This window comes from Chlamydotis macqueenii, chromosome 7 (assembly GCF_036417535.1).
Source record: "Chlamydotis macqueenii isolate bChlMac1 chromosome 7, bChlMac1.mat, whole genome shotgun sequence".
NCBI classification, from domain to species: Eukaryota; Metazoa; Chordata; class Aves; order Otidiformes; family Otididae; genus Chlamydotis; species Chlamydotis macqueenii.
In genome coordinates, this window is record NC_141562.1 from 37279235 (window position 1) to 37297369 (window position 18135).

An 18135-nucleotide genomic window follows, 5' to 3' on the forward strand; every position below is an offset into this window, starting at 1 on the left:
TTTAGTTGTTTAAAACAAGAAAAGGAAAAATTGAGACATTATCAGTGTCCCAGAGCCATTAGCCTGTGCGACTCCAGGGCCCTCTTCATACTCCCATCATGGAAGATGATAGCTCTATAAACCTCAACTTGTGATGATGAAACATTCTTCTGTGGAGAGACCACAGAAGGAATTATAACGACGTTAAATAACGTTTAGTCATCTCGCTTGCATTATCTGCATCATATCGATTCCTTCAGCAGTATGAAGAATGATTGAAGAGCAAAGATATTGTTAATAGTCCTTAAAACCCCAGAAATGTCACAAGTCTAGCTCTGTTCAACCCAAGAGGGCCATTAGGGAGATGGCCCAAAAAAAGCCTAGATTTACAGAAGTTTAAGTAAAATTGATATCAGGGAGATACTCAAGATCCTGTATGGCAAATGTAATTGCTCTTCTTCATATGAGTAATCTCTTGCTGAAAAATACATCACCTAAAGGGCTCATTGCTGGCAGCAAGTGCTATTTTTCACATTGGCATAGAAAGTCAATTTCTTTCTGGTCTCATTAGAGGACATGAATTTTGTGACTTCTCTGTTTCATCATTGTGTTGTCTCAGTGTTTTACTTGACACGTCCTTGTGTTGTGGCAATGTGTTCCAGCTTGTATTTGCTTCTTGGAGGGGGTGGATTGCATTATTTTTCCTTTTCTCATTTTCTTGTCATTTTTTTGAATAATGGACTCATATTAAAAACCTTATTTCACTTCGCTTTTCATTCATTTCTTCACAAGGAAAGTAGTGAGAGAGTGGAGCAGGTTATCCGGAGAGGCTGTGTAGTCATCCATCCATGGCGACGTTCAGGACTTGGCTAAGCAAGTCCCAGTTGGCCTGACCTAATGTTGGCAATGATCTTGCATCAGGTGGAAGATTGTGCTAAGGTCTCTTCCAGGCAGTGTTTCTGTGACTTTGTGGATCACCCCCTCCGTCCCAGCTCTGGGATGGTGGTCCCATTGCCCAGGCGGAGGCTGCTGGCCTGGCAGGGCACTCTGCAGGGATTTTTTTTCCTCCTGGTGCATAGATTACGGTTTTTCTTTTTCAGCATAGATACCAGCTACAACTTTAGCACAGGACCTCTTCTCCAGCGCTCTCTGAGGTTGTTATTGTTGCCTCCTTGCGGTTGTTCCCAGTGAAAGAGAAGTCTAATTTTGCTTACAGGCTTTCAGCAAAGTGAGGCAGAGCCCCTTTGCTGATCGGCGGTGTTTGGTGGCTCTAACAGAGGAGCTAATACTGTAGTCACTAAAATAGATATTTTGATCGGTGGAAATAATTTATAAAGAATGAGAAATGCCGTTATGTTACTGGTGCAAGTTAAGATGTGGGGAAGTGGAGCACTGGGAGGAAGAGCTCTTGGCTTGAGCAGAGGTGCAAGAGTGGGTCCATAGGCTGCTGCTGAGCCTGGACCTTTGGGAAGCACATCCTCAGCCTGGAAGCGTATCGTGCTACAGACAGTCCATTCTTTTTTTCATTCGTGCATTATATGCCGCTAATATTAACTGCAAGATGCAGAGTACATCTCTTGACATTTACAAAATGTTAGTAGGCTTTATCCTTCTGCAGGTGGCCCCTTGCTTCTCCTGGGAATTGTTAGGGACTGCTTCAGGAGGTGATAATGAAAAAACTTGAAGACAACACTTCTGTCAGTGAACTCCCAGTCTGACTAATGGGCTCCCATTCCCCTGCACAGGCTCCCTCCTCACCCAGACTCTTCTGCCGGGGTCTCTTGACAATAGGTTTTGTCAGTGGTGTGGAGGTCTCTGCTTATTTAATGAACAATTAGGAATTAGGTGACTAGACCGATTCGTTACACAGCAGCAGGGCTGGGGTGATCCTTCCTTTGCTAACAGGTTGCGTTCACTCCTTACCTGGGCCCCGGGGAATGCAGCAGCAACAGATGAAACCCTCTGTAATCGTTGAAAAACCGATGAATTATCCAGTTTGCATTTAAAGCATGTTCTACTGCTTACTTAAATTTGCGTTTTCTATTATTGCCGAAATAAAAATACTACTCTTAAATTGTTTGAAACAGCTTCCTTCCCCTCTGCAGTGACTTACTACCAGGTTTATTAACGGAGTCGTACTCCACTGTGAGGAGCTGTATACTAAAAAGGGGTTTCAGTGATGCCAGGGTGTGCATCTGGCTGATCTGTCCTGCCTTAGGCGTTGTATATTCTCTCTCGTAGAGATTTCAACATTTCTGTGTTTTACTTTTGGTACTGTTACCATTATGGCAGGGAACATTCTGTCCCTGGCTTTGTGTCTTCTTTTTCCCTGCCCTCATTCTTGTCGTTAATCTCCTTATTTAGTTTTTCATAATGCAAATATTTACACTTCATTTAACAACATGGCCGATGATTTCCTCAACACAAAAGTCCTTGTAGGGCAGCAGATCATCACGGGTAGTCTAATTCCAGAGTCTGCAAACTCTTAAAGTCAATCAAGCTTTAAAATAGTGGCTAAACATCTCACCGAGATACCCAACCAATCTGTGAACCATCAAGGCTACAGTAATAAAGTGAAATATTTGCCATCTGATTATTTACCCTTGCTTTGTTTAATTATAGTTTGAAAATGAGATCATCACGAAGCTGGATCATGAAGTGGAGGGAGGCAGAGGAGATGAACAGTACAAAGTGTTATTTGACAAAATGTAAGTGTTGATCAACGGCGAGATTTATGTCACGGTAAAGTCAGGAGAGAGAGCAATTAGACTACAATGAACTTTGTAGCCCAGAAATAATTAAAATCTGTTAATGAGGCACAATATTTAAAATTGCACCTGAGTCAAGGTTTTTTTCTCTGTGTGATTAACAAGGCGAATGTAATTGGGTTTTCAGTCTCCTGGAGCACTGCAGAAAACACAAATACCTTGCCAAGAGCGGAGAAACTTTCGTGAAACTTGTTGTCCGTTTAATGGAGAGGCTGTTGGACTACAGGACCATAATGCACGACGAGAACAAGGAGAACCGCATGAGCTGTACTGTCAACGTGCTGGTAAGCAGAGGGGTCACCAGCCTGAAATGATTCCTGCATTCTAAATTTTAGACCTTTAACAGACAATTTTTTTTTTTTAAACAGAGTACATTTTGGGATTCTCATGAAAGTTTGAAATACTTCTCTTTTTTCCTTTTTAAATGAATGTTAATCAATGAAAACATGGGTCATTACTTCTTTAATTTTTTTTTTCCTTTTTAAATGAAGGTGAATCGATGAAAACATGGGTTATTGCTGCTTTAATTTTTTTTTTCCTTTCTTTGATGAAGATGAATTGATGAAAACATGGGTTATTACTTCTTTAATTGATTCTAAGGAAAGATTTAAGGAGGATTGTTTCAGGGCCTGATCTTTGACGTCTGTTCATTGACACTTACAATTGATATTTGAACAACTTCATACAGAAAAACACTCTGACATACAGAACATTGGAGTAATATGCAGTTTACTACCAATTCTGTTATGCATTTGCAATCCCATTTGTATTCTGCTTACTGCTCGGCTTCTGTATTCAAAATTTTTGAAGAAATTTGAGTGTTATTTCATTCACAGCAGAAAAAGCTTGCACTGTTTTCCTCACTGATGTGAAATTTTCTCCTCTTAGTTCCAGAAATTCTGGAGTATCTACTCTATACTACCAACCTCTGTCCATTTAAGGTGGACTTGGAAGCAGTAGGAGTTGCCCCATAGCACACACATGCTCTTCGGTGGAAGCTTTAGACGATGAGATTTTACTAGCACAAAATCAAGGCATATGGAAAAATGTCAAAATAAATTTTAGAGACCCCCAAACGTAGTACTAGCTAGATTTGATTTGTCCAGTAGGACTCCACACTAAAGTTAGCCAGCAAGGATTCAGAGCTTTCATCCCTATAGCATTATCAAAGCTTTTATTTTCCTTAAATATGTGGGGCAGAGTGTTTATCAGTTATGTGATATAGCTGATACATTTCATTCAGGCTGGTTTTGAAAGATATGAATAAATGATTTGTAGCTTTAGCACTTGCAAGCAGTGCAGACATCCTTGGCTCGTGCAGTGCAGCCTTTTTGCTGCACCATGGCATAAGCTATAAACGAAACGGTGCCCCTTAGAATGGGAGAGAAGACAGAGACATCAAACCAGAAGTTGGGAATTTATTTTTAGGGTTTTTTTTCCTCTCTGTGCATATCGAAAAGCATCAGAATATTTAGGAAATAAAGAGGAGGAACTTAGGGTTGTCTCTGGCTGTTGATCTAGCAAGTGCTGTTAGGTTGCCCATAGAAAAGTCAGAGCATCCTCCCGAGCAGAATTTGAGTTAGAAATGCCTCTCAGTTCACACCAAGCAATACAGGAAATAAAAAGTCCCATAGACCACAAGCTCTGAAACAGCAATAATTTATAAAACAAAGAAAATTTCCTAGGGAAGGTGAATTTGCTCTTCTTCATTTCATCATAATACTCTGAGTCTCCTCCTAGTAATTCATGCCATTCCAAGTGCGGGAGGACCGATGGCACACATAGGGCTTGGTTTTGTTTTCTCTAAGTGTCTCTAGCAGCATATCCTGATGCTGATTTTTGTCATCTGGATTTTTCAAGCATTTGCAGATGACAAGTTTTGTGGGCGATGTAGTGCTGTCAAGTTAAATCCGCATGGGATATCCACACACAACGCTGACACTGAAATCTGTGAGCAAGGCAGGAAGACATCGCTGGGCAGAACTTCCCTTCGTTTTCAGTCAGTGTGATTTAAAACCTTAGCTTGATTTTTAAGTCCCATTTTGCCCTCCAGGGCCCACACAGCCTTTTCATCATTCTCCATGCACCTGAAGTAAAATTTATGCCTTTGCAGAAAACCAACCGTAGGCTGGTACTCAGCACAATTCCCACCCGAGGTCTCAAAGAGTTCTTAATTGGGACTTTAATGATGCAGAGGCTTTCGCAGGATTAGGTTTGTCTGTATTGACTATAGCTTAAGTCAGAGGTTTTGATACTCATTTAAGCCACTGCTAATATTAAAAAAAAAATAAAATAAAATAAAATAAAAGCCCTAAAATTTTCCTCAGCTGCTTATTCCTTCTCCTGACAATCCTGGCGAAAGCCAGTGTACTGCCAAGGTAGCAGAGCAGATCCGAGCAGAGATCTTGCTGAAAGCTCATGCTCTTCCCCTCCGGTTATTTTTCATCCCCATCAGTTCTTCGGCCTATTTGCTGCAGAGCCACACATGGGATGTGGGGACCCCCAAAGACAAGGAACTGCTTTGAGCGGAGAGGGAACCGTAGTAAATGTGACGTGTCAGTGTCAACCTGCTGCCCCAGCCTCTTCCCGTTGTGGTTGGTTTGATGTTGCTTCTTGAGCTGCATCAGGAGAGCAGAGCAGCTGGCAGCAATATCAGGATAAAATGATTTTACATGCTTGATCCCACCAAGTCAGAAATCTCTTCAACTTTTAAAAACCAAACAAAATGCAACTAAGAAAATACAGACAGCAGAAAATCTTCATGTGGTTCAGTTTGTCTTCTGAGTTGAACACAAAACCAGTGAGCAGTTACGTCAACTAAAATGGTACATCCACTAAATAATCCGTCATTTCCATCTCTGGGATGCGGATTCTAGCTTGTATTTCAGTTCTCTTCGATGGGAGCAGTTTTGTATTGGGTTGATGCATGTGCTGGCGGCTACTCAGACTGGCTTAATTTAGCATTGAAATATATTGTTATTCAGTGTAGGGGAAATTTCTTTGTATTTTGTTTTCTTAGATATATTTTAACTTTTGAAGGCAGACTTTAAATTAGATTCAGCAATGCCTTTAAGATCTCCCCCGATTTGTCATATCTACAGTATTTGTCGTGTTAACTAGTTTATCTCAAGACCAGAGGCATTCCGACATTTCTGAAGAGAGTGATGACAACGTGTGCCGTATGAAACCAGATAAATAACAGTAATCTAACTTTTTATTTCCAAAGAAACTGTTAGAATTCAAGGGCAGATGATGTATTGCTCAACGAAAGTTTGAAGTTTTAAATCCGTAGAACAACTGTTGCTTAAAAATTATGGTTTTGTATATTACAAAATTTCAACTGCAAATGGGTAATGATGTGTGACTTGCAAATGCCAGAAGCAGATTTTTAGCAGCGCTATTCTTGCAAATTCTTAACCTTTGCAATGAGACATAAGCTAATACACGACATCATGAAACATCACAGCATTAGACTTTCTAAGTTAAATAACTTGTGTTCTATCACTAGAGGCAAATTTCATTTTGCAGTTTTGAGGCTGATGTTACACAATGATGAATTTTTAATTTAGAGCGTGTTCTGTATACATTCCAGACTGTGAAATCCAAGGCTTTGTAACAAAATTACGTTGTTTTTCAGAATTTCTACAAGGAGATTGAGAGAGAAGAAATGTACATCAGGTTTGTAAATGTGACCAGTGCCAAACTCTACTTGACTTCCTGTAGTGTAATTGGAGAAAATTAAGTTCTTATTAAACAGTCACTTCAGGGCTGGAGGAAAAGAAGTAATGACAAACATACCTTTACTGAGCCTTAAGTACGTTCAAAAGCTTATCTTCCCTGGGAACAGTGAGCATTAGAAATTAGAGGCATGAGATTTTTTTTGTCCCCCTTCTCCAACTCGTTCAGTTATATTATGATGAACACTGAAATACTCAGGAGTGTTGTCACATGAAGAAAATAGATAAGTGGAAAGCTGAGCAAAGAAATAATTTTGCCTCCTGGCGAGGTACAAAATATGCGACTTGGGGTAAAAAGGACTATTAAATAATATAATGACTGATACTTATTTTGAATTTAAAGCTTTTAGGAACCTTTCAGAATCTATTTTCACACAAAGTAAAAATGACAATATCTTGTTTTGCTTTTTGTAAACCTCAGGGTTCATAGTCCTCTGGTTATACTTTGGCTTAAAATTGGCTAGACTGTTCTCAAATGATGCAGCTTCTGCTTTTACTGCTATTTTAGGTACCTAAATATTATTCATGAATTCATTCTCACATCCTTGTTACCTTTTGGGAAGAATTTTCATTTGTGAACTCGCTTCCTGTTGTTTAAATGGTTTTAATTAGTGCTTTACTAGTTTGTAAAAAGAAAATAAAATCTAGCAAAAGGCAGGATTGATAACTGTAGACACGTGAAGTTGAGTCATAGGTCTGCTCTGCTCAGCATCTTTATAAAGACAAATTGTCGCTCACTGACAAACCCTCACCCAAATTCCCTCCTTTTTCTGTTAACAAACTTACAATGCGTCGTAATGGATATCGAAGGTCTGTGTTTTCACTGACTTCTTCAAAATACCCTTTTAATAGTTCTGTGGGTTTGTTTTTTTTTTTTTTATTGTCACTAAAAAAACCCAACAAACAAATGAAGAGAATCCCCTTCCAGAGGCGTGGTGATACTGAAGTTAAGGAAGAAGGCTCATATCTGTCTCCATAGCTGAAGAATTAGAGCAGTACCTCTTGCACAAAATCTGTATTGGATTAATTATGCATTTATGTATCATTTATATACATTAGAAAAAGAGCACAATGGAAGTGCAAATGGTCCTAAATGTCTGCACGCAGAAATATGAGTGAGCTTTAAATAGTCCCATGTATATTTAGTTGTTTGAAGATAGAGTTGAACTGTTGTAGTCTTCAAAATGAATTATTTAGTAACATTTAAGAACCAACCTTTCTTAGGAACCATTTTTTTTATGACTTGCAGGTATTTGTACAAGCTGTGTGACCTGCACAAAGAATGCGATAACTACACGGAAGCTGCCTACACCTTACTTCTGCATGCAAAGCTTCTGAAGGTAAGCGCCCAAATGCATTGCAGGTTTTGCAAATCGCTTTAGCGGTAACCAGCAGTAGTGTTGGTTTTGTCACTCTTGGAGCATCTGCACTTTGAACTGATTAACAGCTTTGCACTGCTGCTTGTGTCAGTTTTATTTTTTGCACGGGTAGTCCGTACACGCGGGAAACCAGCGCTCCGCCATTAGTGTGTGTCAGAGCTCGTTTTACTTGGCTTGGTCTGAAATGAATGGAAGTGCAGTCAAGTCAAGACCATAGGTTATAAATTGCAAAGCTGAAATTTAAATTTCTTTTAAGCCGCAAAATTATGTAATATCTGGAGGCATCTAAACACCTGTTTTAGTAAATCAGCTCTCCACAGAATTGTTTTTACGAGGGAGTCCTAGAGACTGCTCATGAGTGCTCTTGGGCATCCATAGATTCAGTTTTGATTTTGAAGAATTGGAGAGACGTTCAAGTGGTCTTCTTTCCAAGTTCCTGCCTTTAAAAAAGGTACACAGAATTTCAATGGAATGTTACACCGTTTATAGCACATTTAAAGAGACATAACAGTATTGCTGTTCTTCAAGGAATGTTTTGATGTAACCTGCAATACATATAAATAAAATATTATCTGTACTACCTGCACTTAAATAAAGCATTTGAGTTTTTAACACTATAGAGTGTCAGTCAGGAATGTAGTGAAGCTGTATTTCATAAGCATTAATCCCACTGAAAGCGTTCTGGCTAGATGGCGTGGTCTCTGACATGCAGCTTGTTCTGTGATTGTGTGACAAATGTGGCAGTGTGTGCCAGCTCCGTTCCCAGTGTTTAGAAGGATGCGGCACGTAGCAGCAGACACTTGTGTCATGAAATCCCATGTTTAATACAGCCTCGTCATCACTAAGTTACTGGCAAGGAGTTTTATGTTTTAACTTTAAAAAGCAGTCAATAGAAAAAGTAAAAATCTAAGTGTGATAAGAGTTAGTGTTTTCTGAAGCATTTGCTTTATTCCCATTCTTCTTCCTCACATTTCACCTCCCACCGTGAAGTCTTCCTCTCTCCAGGGATACCTGGATCTCTTTCTGCTCCCCTCAGGACCCGCGGTCGTATGGGACAGAGTGTCAGGAACAGAATCATGGGGAACTGCCTTTTCCGCTTGATCTACTTTTTGTGCCGATGACGAGTGTATTGCAACCTTCTGTATTATTACAGAAGCTGTGCTGATGGTACCCCGCTTCATTATCTCATTCTAAGCAGCGAATTGTTTTGAGCAGTCTTTGATTTAATCTAAGCAATCCCAAGCGAAACGTGAGTGTAAAATATCTATTTTGAAAAGCTGAAAAGCAGAAGGTGTTAAATGAAATGCTTCTAACGGATGCTCTGAGAATTATTTGTACCTCAAAACCAAGTAGACTGCATCCAAGATATAATAAGACTAAATATGATGCAGAGCGTGCATGTGCAATTCAAATTAAGACAGTCTGAAATATATTTACTGTGTTTTAAAATAAAGAGAGGGTAATTAAACAAGAAAATATCGATAGGATTCATTTGGAGTGCAGGAGCACTGCAGCAACAGCTTCATTCATTGTTAAAAGCAGGGGCACTTGTTGGGCACTGCCACTGCTTTGGCAGTGACATTTTCTGTGCCGAGCCGTGTGTCAGAGGGGTGAAGATGTGAGGAGCCGGCTCCGACACCTTCGGTCGCTCAGGCTGGTGCAGTCGGTCGCCTGTGGGTAGAGGTTCGAGTGAGTAACTCGCTGAGTCCGTGGCTGTAAAGATCTCTCTCATTCCCACGAGGGACGTCAAACAGGACTGCCAAATTGTGTAATGCTTGCTCATCATGCTCTGCATGAAGGAGCCTTTTAGATAAGAAAAAGCATTCATTCCCTTCCATGGGTGCTGTGTTTTCTGGAAAAATGAGCCATGCCATAAAGTGTCATTCAAATTTTTACCTGTTACGGCTTGAATGTGCTAGTCAATATGCTTTATGTGACCTTAAATTAGAATTTAGCCAGTTTTGGTTTATCTTACAGAATGTCGTCAGAGACTGGATGAGTATCTTAATATCCTCCTTTTATTTACCGGAAAGAAATATCCAGTTTTCTTGTAATGCACAAGAAGATGGCAAATGTAAGGATAGTATTTATCACAGGTTTTCATCGCTAAGCAAAAAGTTTGTTTATAAATATAATTACATTATAGCTTAGAAATACCTTATTATAAAAGGCTATTGATCTGTCTGACACAATACCCGGTAACTACCCGTAGTTTGCAGTGGATGGAGGAGGTCAGTGTGGCTTGAGAACCACCAGTATTGTGGTGCGTGTAACTTCAAGCAGTTGAGGTTTTTCTTTCAAACCTTGAGGACGGGGTTTTCACCGACACTCAGCATTAGTATATATCTCATCATGTTGATTTTAATGGGATCACATTTAGGTCAGGACCGAGAGCTTTCGAGAATTGCACCTTTAAATTTGCGAGAAGGCTGTCTCTGCGGAGAGAGAGCCACCACTATTTCATCCAGATCGCTGCAAGTTGATGAAGCGCACTTAAGAGACCTAGTTGTATTTTTTAGCCATTTAATCAAAATTAAGATGTTAAAAATGAACAGAAGTTTGTATCTCTTAGTATACTGAAGAAAATACCATTGTATTGGAGACTCCGTGAACTTTGTGTTGCTTGGAAATGCAGTTTAGCCATTCAAAGTTGTCTGCTCTAGCCAAACACAAATGTTTTGGCCAAATTAAGTAATTAGGGGAAATTTAATACTGTGTAGGAGGTAGAACTGGATGATGTAACAGCAGTTCTGTGAATAAATCCGTGAGTTGCTGATCTTCGATTGAATTTCTTGTTTTCCAAAAGTTACACCACTTTACTTCTCTGGGCAGTCCTCCTTCTATAGTAACTTTGATTTTTGGAGGAGAAAATGAACAGTTCTTGAATTAATTTAGGTTTTGAGCTTGGTTTCTTAAGGCAACAAGTCCTGTTAGAGACCTGTCCCTATCTCTTTTTCAATTGATGAGACATTTCATTTGATTTAATGGAGATTTGTATTTGATTTCATAGGGGTTTCTGAGTCTCTAAGGTATTAATTTCCTGCTAGCCTCATGGAAATGGACAGCTGTGGAAGGGCAGGATATGGTGTTAGTGTCCTGTCTAGGGAAAAGACTCCAGTTTTGTCTCATCCCCAGGCAGGTTGTAGGGAGTGTTACTGGGAGGCGAGAAGGGACATGAAGAACAGGTGATATGGATACTGGAGTCCAGTCAATTACCTCTGCGCTTACTGGACACCAGAATATGCAGGAGCAGAGAATGCTGTAGGAAATTGCTTGGTCCTCTCAGGTCTAGGAGGAGGTTAAATTAATATCCGTGCCTTGCACCCCATCCGTTAGGCATTTGCTGGAAGAGCAAGACCTACTAATTGCAGACAGGCTGTGTAAAGTTAGCGCGCTTTCCTGTGCTTCCAGATGTTCTCTATGAATTTTAGCCATTTCATTTCCATGCCTACAGTCCTTTCCATCTGTATTGATCTGTCTTCTCTTCAGGGCTTCTCTCAACGTAAATCTGCTGGTGTTCATTATGCATCCCGCAGGTTGTACCCATCAGCAGGTGAAGGTCAGGCTCATCAAATTCATTGAGGAGAGAGAGGAAGCCACCTCAAGAAGCTTCCTTCCAGCTGATATATGTAATTAGCCTCCAATTACAGCATTCAAATAAATGGTCCTTGTTCCCATTGAGTCAAAGTACACAATTGCAAAAAGAAATCTTTGTTAGTACATGAGCTGTGGTACCACTTTCTACATAAAAAATGTGTATTTCATTTAGCCTAATTTTACTGACATATTTTGTAATTTCTGATTTGTTTTCACTTTCCCCCTCTTTCCTGTATAATTTAGTGGTCAGAAGAAGCATGTGCAGCACATCTTACCCAGCGGGATGGATACCAGGCTGCCACTCAAGGACAGTTGAAAGATCAACTATATCAAGAAATTATCCATTACTTTGACAAGGGCAAGGTAAAAAAGGAAGAAAAAAAAAGTCCAAATATGTTTCATTGCCTTTCTCTCTTTCATTGCACTTGTAAACATAGTTTGCATCAAGTGACCTTCAGGGAGCGTTAAACTTGCTATGAGTTATTTGGAGTGCTTTATGTAAACGGTCCACCAGCTAGCCCTTAAAAATAAGAATACTAAAAAAAAAAAAGTGGGGAAAAAAAAAATCAATGCTACACTTAAAACTGCTGTGCTAAGGGTGAATATATGTGCATATGATGCCACAGAGAAAAAAAGTGATGCATGTAATTTAGGGACTTACTTTTTCTGGCAATTGCAATAGCTAAGGCAGTCCTTCAGCTACCCTTGTTTTTTCTCGTGTACACAAAATAATTCCCTCAGGTAGTGGATGTCTGTGGCTCATAAGAAGGCAGAACTATTCTCAGATTATAATGTTTTATTGCAATTTAATCTTTTTTTTGCAAGATGAGTTTGCATTTGGCATTGGGTGATGGGAAGGGGAGAGTGTTGGTGTTCCCTATCCAGAGAGATGAAGGGGTTTAACTTGGTAGATGGGGAGATGTGGGGATGTGTCAGTGTTGGGGTATTTGATGCACAAAATGCTTAAATATAGAATCATAGAATCACAGGATGGTTTGGGTGGGAAGGGACCGTTAAAGCCCACCCAGTCCAACCCCACTGCCAGAAGCAGGGACATCTCCAACCAGATCAGGTTGCTCAGAGCCCCGTCCAACCTGGCCTGGAATGTTTCCAGGGATGGGGCACCCAGCACCTCAAAGAGATATCTTTGTCAGAATATTTTAGAAGCATAATCTTGGGTTTTTAAAAGCAATCTTTGATTCATAAATGTAGCGCAAACAGAAATGTCATTTTCTGGTGGAACTAGAATGTTATCTAACCAGCCCATGTTTCCCAAGTAAGTTTTAGCAGAATCAGATTAGTATTTTGATAGAAACTGTACTTAGAAGGTGAAATTTTATACCTTATCTTAATGCAATATTGAGAAGCTGTTAACAAATGATGCTAAAAAAATTGTCATTCTAGGGTGTGATAGAGCTGGGCTACACAAACCGGTTGCGTGGGGCTGGGGCTGGTGTAGGTGCCTTGGTGCTTGTGCAGTGGGTAGCGCTGGTGTCCACAGCACGCTTCTGCTGCCCACAGAGCTTTTACTCACCCTGGAACAGCGGGTAAGGAGAACCTCATTAGAATTAGGGTCATATATATCTATTTTCATATAGCATTCCTATCTGGAAAGGAAAAGCCAGAAGTCGCAGGTTTTTCTTTTGTTGTTTTGCATCTTTATGGCTTTGCAGTTAGTCTTGCATGGTGCTAGTATACAACTGGTGGGAATTGTTCTTCTGAGCACTAGGCCAGTGCATTTTAGCAGTAAATTAAAAGCTGCTGCATCCTTTATGTCTCTGTTGAAGCAGCCGGTCTTAAAGCCGTACTCCCCCGTTTCTGCTGCTAGCGCTAATAAGCTGTTTATGTAAACAGCAGGCAAAATACCTGCTGCTTCTTTTTCAGCCTGCGCTGCGTCGCGCAGCACGGCATCCACGCTTGAGAGACAGTTGTCAGACTGAATAACCATTCTTAATTTTTTCAGATTTTCCAGCTAGAAATGAGAGAAGGCTCTGCCTGCCTTCAAAAGAAATCGCGCTGAACGTGCTGGGTTTTCCCTTTCCCTCATAGTTAGATTAAAGAACTGGATCTTCATTATTCTAAAAATTTTTGCTGAACAATGATATCGAAGGGACCACTGTAATTTCTTATTCCTTTTCCTTTGCATAACTCAAATCGCAGGACCCCTGTGTGATTTTTTTCATGTGTGTGAGGAGACAGTTTGTTTTCAAAGCACTCTTTCCTAGTTACAGATATTTCTTCTCTCATTTTCTGATCACTACAGTTGGTGATAAATTTTCTTACTGTTCAATGAAAATCAATATACACCGAGAATATGAGCATCTTACATGAATTTTCAAATGTCAGGAAGGTTGAGGTTTCCACAGTAGAATTAAGTTAATTCTCTCATTTGGGATGTTCTGACGTTGGGTTAAACCAAATTCTTACATTTACCTATGCAGTTTGCAAGTGTAGTCCAGCAGCTTCTTTAACTGTGCCGTTCCATGATCAATAACACATCTGAAATAGTATTTGCTGTGCAATTTTAGAAGACTCTACTGATACGTTAACCAGTTTGTCTTTTTTTTCCTACCATGATCACCCAGCTGTGTCTTTACCTGGCAGTTCACTCTGAGTTGATCCCATTACTTTTCTTTCTCTTCCCGTAGAGTTAACAAGAAATGTCAAAAGAAGGTAATTTTTCTCTGGTTAGGGCTACCTCCAGGCTTTTAGAGAAGCTCAGGAATTTTGTTTTAAAGTTGTTGTGAGACTGTGCCTCTTCCACTCCAGCCTGCCTGATGGGACTTGAGAGGGGAAGGTAGATATGGTTAGAAACGTTCTGTAGAAGAAATGGAGGAGAGAGTTTTCCTGAAAGGTTTGGTTTCCTTGGTTGTTTTTTTTTTTGTTTTGTTTTTTTTTTTTAAAAAAAGGATGGTGTAGTTCATCCTCTCAGAAGTCATAATCTCTTTCTCTCAGTGCAATAATTTCCCAGGGGGAATGCATAGTGCACTTGTCAAGTGAAGACCAACCAGGTTATTCCCTAAATATTAGCATTCCTGGTGAGATGAATTTAGAGGAAGGTATAATCCTCCATGCACAGACTGGAATGGAGCTTATGTCACTTCTGGTCATTAAACCACCCTTCTGTAAAGCTGAAGTACACCCATCACCTTTAGTAAATCAGCCTTTTCAGGTACAACTTCTGCATTTTGCTGTTCTTCTGCTTTATGGATTTGATTCCTTGTTAGTAATACTTTTCATTCCTCTTCTAAACTACTTGTTTCCAAAATGAAATGTTGTTGCTTCCACATTTCCCATGTGAACGTATAGTTTTCTCTCCTGGGTTATTATTCTTCACTGTGTTGCGCTTTCCAGTCTCACTTCCATCTCTCTTGGCTTTTGCCCTTCAAAGCCTTGTCTCACGCCTATCACGGCAGTCTAGCCCATCCTCTGAACTGCTCGGAAGTGTTTGCTCTTCCTGCGTTTTGCTGAAGCTTTGTAATTTTCAACAAAGCCTTTAATCCCGGGACTTCACTGGAAACTGGGAGGTTAGAGTATCTCAGGATGAGAAGGAGAAATAGTGGCAGTGATAAAGTGGGACAGGAAGGGCGTGAAATTTTGCCTTTGTGGAGCAGTTGGTGTTAGTCAATGCTAATGAACTACCGAAGCCAAGAAATGCTGGATGTCACTGACAAAGGTAAGACGCTATTTTTAAACAGGCTTGCGTGGGCTGTGGAGCTGTAAAGGAAGCAGCAGCCTTCTGATTCCTGTGGGGTAAATGTACAAATGGCAACGCGTTTCACGTTTGCCCGTGGATGCCGCAGTCTGTAAATCAGTACGTGTTTTCCACTGCTCCTTCGTAAATGGAAAGCGTTGGGCCCGGGGAGAAGAAAGTAGATAAATGCACACTGCTCATTTCTTTCCAATCCTTCTTCCTTCCCTGTCTCCTCCTCGCCCTGCAAAAAGCTTTTACCATTTTACTGGAGCCACAAAACACGAAGTATTTGAAACTACCCAGTAAATGCCATGCTTTGGCTTAAAATGGCTTTTTTTCCTGCTCGTGGGATGACATCAAATAGCTTTTTCTTCCATCTGAGGAGACAGTGATGAAATTCACCTGTCTGCCAAAAATCAGTGCGAGGCTCGTGTCCAGCTCACATCCCACAATGAATCACAAGCCTGTCCTGAGAGCTCTGAAGGACAGAAGCGGTCTGCAGAGAGCAAAGATAGTGTTTCACCGTGTTCCAGATGAATATAAAAAGTTGTTTTAAAGGGTTTCCAACTGTGGCCGTATCTTACACGTCTTGAATGTGATACTAGCAATAGAGAAATATGGTATTTTAACATTTTATTTAAAATATTAAGCTTACATGATGGTTAATTAACTCTATCTGAAACTTAAACAGCTTGGAATGTCCCTTGTACATGAGAATATTGCATAATAATATTCTTACTCTAGACTATTTCATTTTTACTGACCGTTAACTCAGCAGGAGCTAAGAAATGTCCTAAGATCCTCCTTTGCTGCTATTAAAGAACCTCAAAAACTTAATTGAATGCTGCAGTTCTTTCTGGGCAACAAGCAATCCAGCTTCAAAAATAAATTAAATTGCTAGGTTTTCCCTAAAAAGATCTCCTCCTGCATCCTCAAAGTCTTTCCCATAACAATTTGCAGCACGCGTCTACACAACTAAATATAGGCTATACGCATTTTTCTTATGCCTTCAATATAAAAGAAGCATTTTCCTTCCACTATCGCCAGCCTCTCTCTCTGGTACGCTCTCCAGATAAATTGTTGCTCGCATTAATGAGTTGTACATCGTACAAATCCTGTGTAGTAGCTCCCCGTACGGCTCATTCCTCCAAAAGACCTGCCATGTCCTGGGCAAACCTGGGAAACCTTCCAAGGCTGGAAACCTGCGAGGCAGCAGATTGGGAGTTATTGACCTTCAAGAGTATAGATTTCGTTTATCAGGATCCGTTGCCACAGCCCTGCTGTCCTCACCTGGATAAATTTGCTCTGTAGTAAACACAGAAATTTTTCAGAGGGTTGTGCAGGGGATTTTAAACACACAGTTCCTGCTTCTGTTACGGCATAGGAAAAATTATCAGCTCTGGGTTTGGTTTTGGGGGATGTTGTAGGTGTTGTGGTCCAGCTGCACAAATGGTTGAGGGAAAAGCCGATGGTTAATGGACTCGTGGACCTCGGGAGCTCGAGGCACTTGACATTTTACAAATTCAGTCTTAAAATACAAGTTCTTGTTGTTTCTTTGGAGGATTGAACTGGACAATTGGATTTCAAAATAGAGATATTGGAGCGGAGTGGGGGTTGTAAGAGGTAGCAGGAACAAAAAGGAGATGCTTTTCTCTAAGACAGATCCCTTGGCTGGAGAGCAGCCCAGCTAGGGGCTGGCAAAAATTGAAAGAATCGTCTCCCATGGTGAGACACCTTTATTGTGTATTTGCGGTATGACAGAAAAAGAGCAGTTTTCTCTCTTACCTATAGCTGAAAGTGTTATGTTAAAAGAATAATGTGACAAAATATGAGAGTATAACCTGTAAACTAACAGTTACAGAATTTTTAAAGAAATTCCAGTAATTTAAGCCAGAAACAAATGTTCATAATATCTGCTTTTTTCACATTCATCTCTACTTACAGATAGGGAAATAGTTACAAGGAAGAATGCTGGGATTGTGGGATTCCTGCATGTAAACGACGAGACGAAGTAAATCTGTATCATATTTAAGTTGAGGATTCATTTTTTAGGCTCTGAAACATTTATAAAATTCATTATTAATATTTATATTCAGTCGCATCTAAAGGATTTCATCAGGCTAGGGAAGGCACAACGGAAACGCAGTCTCCGCTCTGGCGTGTTTACAGTCTCAACTGACAAGAGTGGGAAGGGAAGAAAAAAAAAAATCACAAACAAGATTAAATTCTGCCAAAGTCATTTAACTGATGGCAGTGCTGTGCAACCTGTAGGCATTGATGTGTACGCAGTGCTTTTGACAGTGCAGATCTGATTTTAGAATCACAGAATGGTTTGGGTGGGAAGGGACCTTCAAAGCCCACCCAGTCCAACCCCCCTGCAAGGAGCAGGGACATCTCCAACCAGATCAGGTTGCTCAGAGCCCCGGCCAACCTGGCCTGGAATGTTTCCAGGGATGGGGCACCCACCACCTCTCTGGGCAACCTGGGCCAGTGCTCCACCACCCTCAGCGTAAAAAAAAAACTTCTCCTTATGTCCAGACTGAATCTGTCTCCCTCTATTTTCAGACTATTACCCCTTGTCCTATCACACCAGGCCCTGCTGAAGAGTCTCTCCCCATCTTTCCTGTAGCCCCCTTTAGGCACTGGTAGGCCGCTCTAAGGTCTCCCTGGAGCCTCCTCTTCTCCAGGCTGAACAGCCCCAGCTCTCTCAGCCTGTACTCACAGGAGAGGTGCTCCAGCCCTCTCACCATCTTCATGGCCTCCTCTGGACCTGCTCCAACAGGTCCATGTCTTCCTTGAAGTTTTGATGGGCTCCAGGGCACTGCAGTTGTATAGATGGCAGTGAGAGTGCAGGCCAGGCTTGCTGTGCTGTGACCCACAGGCTGCACAGCCGTGGTGGCATGATGGCACTCATGCTGAGAAATACCAGTACGACGTTTCAGCCCCCTTGGTTCCTCTCCTTCCCTGCTCTCTCCTGACAC

The 18135-nt window shown here is 40.8% G+C and overlaps 1 protein-coding gene across 3 annotated transcripts in view; it reads left to right on the forward strand.

The window, feature by feature from the left end:
• The window catches only part of DOCK1 (dedicator of cytokinesis 1), a 287834-nt gene that overhangs the window by 222608 nt on the left and 47091 nt on the right, over window positions 1-18135 (forward strand). For all 3 annotated transcript variants that reach the window (XM_086752623.1, XM_086752622.1, XM_086752624.1), the window contains 5 exons: window positions 2602-2687; window positions 2875-3031; window positions 6385-6425; window positions 7734-7824; window positions 11704-11823. In XM_086752623.1, the coding sequence (XP_086608749.1) occupies window positions 2602-2687; window positions 2875-3031; window positions 6385-6425; window positions 7734-7824; window positions 11704-11823 (495 nt within the window). The remainder of the gene's footprint in view (window positions 1-2601; window positions 2688-2874; window positions 3032-6384; window positions 6426-7733; window positions 7825-11703; window positions 11824-18135) is intronic.